This window comes from Phyllobates terribilis, unplaced genomic scaffold, assembly GCF_046119375.1.
Source record: "Phyllobates terribilis strain yellow unplaced genomic scaffold, ASM4611937v1 Scaffold_1100__1_contigs__length_419211, whole genome shotgun sequence".
Taxonomy (NCBI): Eukaryota; Metazoa; Chordata; class Amphibia; order Anura; family Dendrobatidae; genus Phyllobates; species Phyllobates terribilis.
In genome coordinates this window covers 162,606-168,073 of record NW_027363860.1, presented here as the reverse complement: position 1 = coordinate 168,073, position 5,468 = coordinate 162,606, and the positions used below count along the sequence as shown (strand labels likewise).

The 5,468-nt window shown below is 39.8% G+C and overlaps 1 protein-coding gene across 1 annotated transcript; it reads left to right on the top strand.

The window, feature by feature from the left end:
* Positions 1 to 69: 69 nt before the first annotated feature.
* Positions 70 to 3,520, top strand: LOC141243032 (DNA damage-regulated autophagy modulator protein 1-like). Its single transcript, XM_073668885.1, has 7 exons — positions 70 to 188; positions 1,021 to 1,088; positions 2,344 to 2,486; positions 2,665 to 2,836; positions 2,976 to 3,031; positions 3,194 to 3,280; positions 3,440 to 3,520. The coding sequence occupies exons 1-7, from the start codon at positions 70 to 72 to the stop codon at positions 3,518 to 3,520; spliced, it is 726 nt and encodes a 241-aa protein (XP_073524986.1).
* Positions 3,521 to 5,468: the final 1,948 nt, after the last annotated feature.

The following is a 5,468-nucleotide window of genomic DNA, read 5'->3' as shown; positions in this document are numbered from 1 at the left end:
AGACGGAGAGAGAGAGAGAGAGAGCGAGAGAGAGAGTAGAAGCTTTCGCTTGGCTAATCATCTTCCATCATGGAGATCCGGGGTTTGGCATTATTGCCCATCTTGTGGATCTTATGGACGCTATTGGGCCTCTGTGTCCTAGCTGCCCTGACTATAATCTCAGGGCACAATAAATATCCTTACATCAGGTAAGAGGGTACTGGGAAATAGTTCTGTAGTATCATTTTATATTATTTTTGTATTAAGTCATGGAATGTTCTAATTATATTATTATTATTTCCTGGAATGTTCTTATTGCATTATAATTAGTACATTATTAACCCCTTCAGCCATATGAGGGATTGTTTATAGCCGGATGAATCGTATTTGTGAATGACGCCATTAACTTTACTATATAATGTAAAAGAATACAGAAAAAATATTCAAGTGTACTGATACTGCGGGAAAAAGTGTTTTTGTAGTTTTTTGTTTTGTTTTTACAGCATTCATTGTGTGGTAAAAATGACCTTGTCCAATTTCTTTATTATTTTAGTGTTGCAAACATTTTCCCCGTTTGTGTCGCTAATTGTTGAGATCCATGACTTTAGAAATTTCCCACTGATTATGCTGTATGAGGCCTTCAATTGATATTTTTTATCTATTTCTGGTGTTTCAATTTTTTTCTCTTTCTGGTATTTACCGATCAGTTTCATTAATTTCATATTTTGAAAGATTTGACTTTTACGGACGCACAAAACAAAATATGTTTATTTTCTTAATAACCTTTTTTCATAAGGGAAAATGGAAATAATTTGAATTTTTATGTTTTTTTTTTACATTTTTATATTATTTAAAACTTCAGTCTCCTCCAGGAGACTTGATCATCTGATGTTTTTACTGCATTCAGTCTGATCACTTTCCTCTCATGTACCCTTGGCTTCAATTTGTGTCTGATCAAAACATATAATTTAGGACGATTATACATGACAATTACTCCACTTGTGTTCTAATTATTCTTAATATTTTCCTTATCTTTTGCAGTCACACGGGAAAACAATACCCAGAATCTGTGATCTACACAGTCATTTTCATGGTTAATTCCATTCTTGGTAAGTAAATGCTGCATCCTGTAGGAATAAATCATCATGAAAAGCTCCACAATTCTGTGCTCAGAGGTGACATTAAAGGGGGTCTCTGGGACTAGAAGATTGATAGCCCATTAATATCAGATAGGTGGGCTTCTGGGTCTGATACTCCACTGTTTACCTGATTTAAGGGGTCTTTTCGTTCTTGTGCCAGTGGTAATTACTGGTACTGACTGTTTTGGCAGCTCAGTCCCAGTAAAGTATATTAGACACGGCTGTAATACCAGGCACAACCCCCATCAAAACTAAGGATCTGTGCCCGATAAGCAATGAAAGTTCTGTGGACTCCCTTAAATAATTATTAACTTTTATAATCCATCAATTTGATATAAGGATAGTCTATTAAAGTCCCAGATAACTCCTTTAAATCTCTAAACCTCTAACAGGAAAAATATATTTTTGTACCGTGTTAGCCAGTAGATAGAAAAATATTTAGATTTGAGAGTCCTCAGTGGTTGATACCTTTTAATGGCTAACTGAAAAGATGGTAACAAATTGCAAGCTTTCCAGACTACTCAGGTTTCTTCATCAGGCATAGTATAACACAAAATCTGAAAAGTAACATATTTATACACAGCAATACACAGAAATAATGTAATAGATGAGACAAGTGACATAAAGCAGAGTTATTACTATTGGAGAGAGATAAACACAGTTGTGGCCATAAATACTGGAATAGTTCATAGATAAGGAGTGTGAAAGTTTTATCCTGTGATTGAGGTCTGGTCCAGGGTTGTGATGACCCCATAGGTCTGAGGACCACATTCCTTAGTTGATGTAGAATGCCATAAATCCATGCAACACATTCATTCCTGCTCTGAAGGTGTCAAAAGGTTGTCATGAGTTTATATTCCCAAAGTTTTCTGTCTCTCTGAAATTTTAAATTACCTTTTAATACCAGTAATTTCATGTCCTTGATGCTGTGATCAGGGATACAAAAATGTTTGGCCACAGGTAGATCTATTCTTTTTTCGTGTATAAATATGTGACTCTTCAGATTCTGTGTTATACTATGCCTGATGGAGAAGCCTGAGTAGTCTGGAAAGCTTGCAATCTGTTACCATCTTTTCAGTTAGCCATTAAAAGGTATCAACCACTGAGGACTCTCAAATCTAAATATTTTTAAACCTCTAACAATCATTGGTGCATTCTTAAGATCAGGTTTTCTACAGCAGTGATATGGAAATATCTGGTTGATAATTTGCTTTGTGTATTTCAGGAGCTGGCATCGCTTACATCCAGTATAGGTTCATGATTATTCAGTCTGAGCCATCGGAGAAGCGGTATATCATCTGCCAGAAAATCCTTCTCATCGTTGGATGGATCGTGTGCATTGGGACCGCGGTTAATGCTGTATATTCGGTTAGTTATTAGGTTTTATATAAAGTCTCCAGTAATACTCAGGACCTCAGGTTCAGTATAACACATACTATGGTGACTACCTGGAGTCCAGTATATTACAGTGGGGCGGACCTTGCTCTTATGTATTCTCAGATCTCCAAGATGACCTTATTAATCACACTCATATTTCTTTTCGTAGGTGAAAACCAACCCTACAGCCCACAGGATCGGTGCAGGAATGGCTTTTTTTCTTCTTGCCATGTACAACTTATGTCAATCTGTGTACCTGTACAAGAGATCCTTCAGCAGCCGGTGCATCTGCCACTTTAGACTGGCAGCAGCTTTGATGACAATTCTGTCATTGCTTATATGTATCCTTTTCTAAATAATTCAGTGTGTTTAGGTGTGTAAGGTGTGCTCCATTGTGACCATTATTCCATTGGTCAGTCATGATTATAGGAAACACTATAACAACAACATTCAGGTACTTTTCTTAACACGTCCTTCCAGTTGCTGCAGATATGTGCGCCATCTTCTTCCAGCTATGCAATGGCCTCTGTATGGCGGTAAGTTTATTTCACGTTTCACCATTTTGCATAACTCACTAGTGTCCTGTGTAAAAGTAAATGATAAACTCTCGGTGTACAAGTCATCCTTCCATCTCATTCCATGCCAGACAGATGCATTGGTGAGTATAGTCCGGTAATAACGTTCTCTATCTTCTGCAGATCTTCTATATGACCGGCATGATAGCTGAGTGGACAGGATTAGTCGGCCTGGTAATGCACCAACTTACAAATTATACCGATTTCCAGGTGAGTAAATGACGTGTGAAGGTCTTATAAGCACCAAAACTGTTTCAGTTAAAGATTTGTTACATTGAAAAATTCAATTGCTTATATAAAATAGATGATGACAGAGATGCCACAGTTCAATGATTTCTAATAATAAATGTATTTTCTTCTTTTCCTTAGAGTTTGTCTTTAAAGATCTCCCGAGAAGGTGTCACCATCTGTCTAAGGGAAAAGAACCAGGCCTTCAAAATGCCCGTATAAAGTCCAAAGGGTAAGAACTATGGCTGGAACGACACAAAGACAACTCAAACCATCTGTGCTGGATCATAACATCTTCCTGCAAGTCGGATAAAGGGAAATGAAGACCTGACCCCTAAGACCTACAGCAGGACAAGGAGCGGGTGATTCCACAGAAGCTGGCCATTTACATGTAGGTCACTGTGGTTATCTGCACAGATCAAAATTACCATCAATTTTGTAATGTGATGGAAAATTACAAAGTCAATTGTTGAATACCACTCATGGTACCAGAATGGCCCCGCAGATGCACTTCTTCTGGAAGATGGACAGAACCAGAAATGAGAAGAAGTTAGGAGCAAAGCAGGTACCGAAGAGTAAAGAAATGAGTAATCCATCATGGAAGAGATGGACATCAATAACAACAATGTCCCGGGACACAAAGCAGCAGAACTCATCAGCCATTGTGATTGCTGGAGTACTGAAGAACATTTAGAATATCTAGAGCCGTCCTACTGGGACAATTAAAATGGCCTTGATGCCATAATGCCCCTGCATAGTGCAACATCAACATGCTCTATAGATGGTGCTAAACCATCTCTATGGCTATGAATGTGGCTTATATTACCAAAGGCAGGATGCGCAGGCTAACTCTTCAGAATGAAATCATTTTGGATTCCTTTTACATAAATATATATATATTTTTTAGTTTCAAAAGTGTTTTATTAATTTTAACTTTAACAAACATAGTTGCCAATGAGCAAAACATAATCCCCGCGCAGGGGGTCAAGATATATTCTTGTACATAAAATATGAATATTTTTTGTGAGGTTCATTATAAAACAGAAGATTAACACATTCTAAGGGGAGGGATCGAAAAAAAGAAAGGGAGACAAGAATAGAGGATAAATATAGCATTACCAATCAATTATTCCTTAATCAAAATAAATTGGTAAGTATATAGGAAAGATCAATCGCTAAAGTTAGCATTGTCATGGAGATATAATTATAGCCTGACTTACGTTCTGATCATGTTGTGAGTCCATCCATGGAGTCCATGTATTCAAAAAAGTTTCTAGAGAGTCCGTTTTGGTAGCATCAATTCTTTCATATAGCATTATTGTATTTATTCTATCTTTAACCATATTTATTGACAAAGCTGTAGATTTCCATTGTGATGCTATATGAATTCTGGCTGTCATGGTAATAAAATGTATTAGACAAAAAGTTTTATTGGAAATTCCACTGGCTTGTCTCCGAGTAACATGACAGTAGGGCTACATTTAATGGACTTTCCCGAGACCCTCGAGACTAGAGCCTTAACCTGCATCCACCAGATATGTTTCATGTCTCCCAATATATTGCACCCTCTAAAGCAGGGGTCTCAAACACGCGGCCCTCCGGCTGCTTCTTGCGGCCCGCAGGCACAGACCTCGTAAGTATCGCGGCTCTCTCCAGCAGCCGCCATCAGCGCTTCAGTTCAGTGTAGTGCCGGGCAGAGACCGGCTCTCTGCACAGCAATACCAGTGTCACCCGCCGGCCTATCAGAGGCCAGCAGCTGACATCTGCGTCCCAACGCAGCGGTGTATGACGTCACTGCCATGCGCAGATGTCAGCTGCTTGCCTCTGATTGGCCGGTGGCTGACACTGGTATTGCTGTGCAGAGAGCCGGTCTCTGCGCGGCAATACACTGCATTACAGCGCTGATGTCGGCGGCTGCTGGAGAGAGCCGCGATTGTTACGGGGTCTGTGCCTGCGGGCCACAGGATAAGAAAGGACGCCGAGGGAACGGAGGACAGGTGAGAATCTTTTTTTTTTTCCCTCTGTCGTGTGATACAGCACAGGAGACCAGTGCTCAGTATGGGGGGGGGGGGGCACTGTGCGCAGTATCAGGGGGACGGGGACCCTGAGCTCAGTATGGGGGGATGGGGACCCTGAGCGCAGTATGGGGGGACGGGGACCCTGAGCGCAG

Bases quoted from the DNA above. Each gene is read 5' to 3' on its own strand.
- LOC141243032 (XM_073668885.1), top strand. From the start codon at position 70: ATGGAGATCCGGGGTTTGGCATTATTGCCCATCTTGTGGATCTTATGG. The intron at 2,487-2,664 runs GTTAGTTATTAG...TTCTTTTCGTAG, and splicing joins CGGTTAATGCTGTATATTCG to GTGAAAACCAACCCTACAGC. The intron at 3,281-3,439 runs GTGAGTAAATGA...TCTTTTCCTTAG, and splicing joins CAAATTATACCGATTTCCAG to AGTTTGTCTTTAAAGATCTC.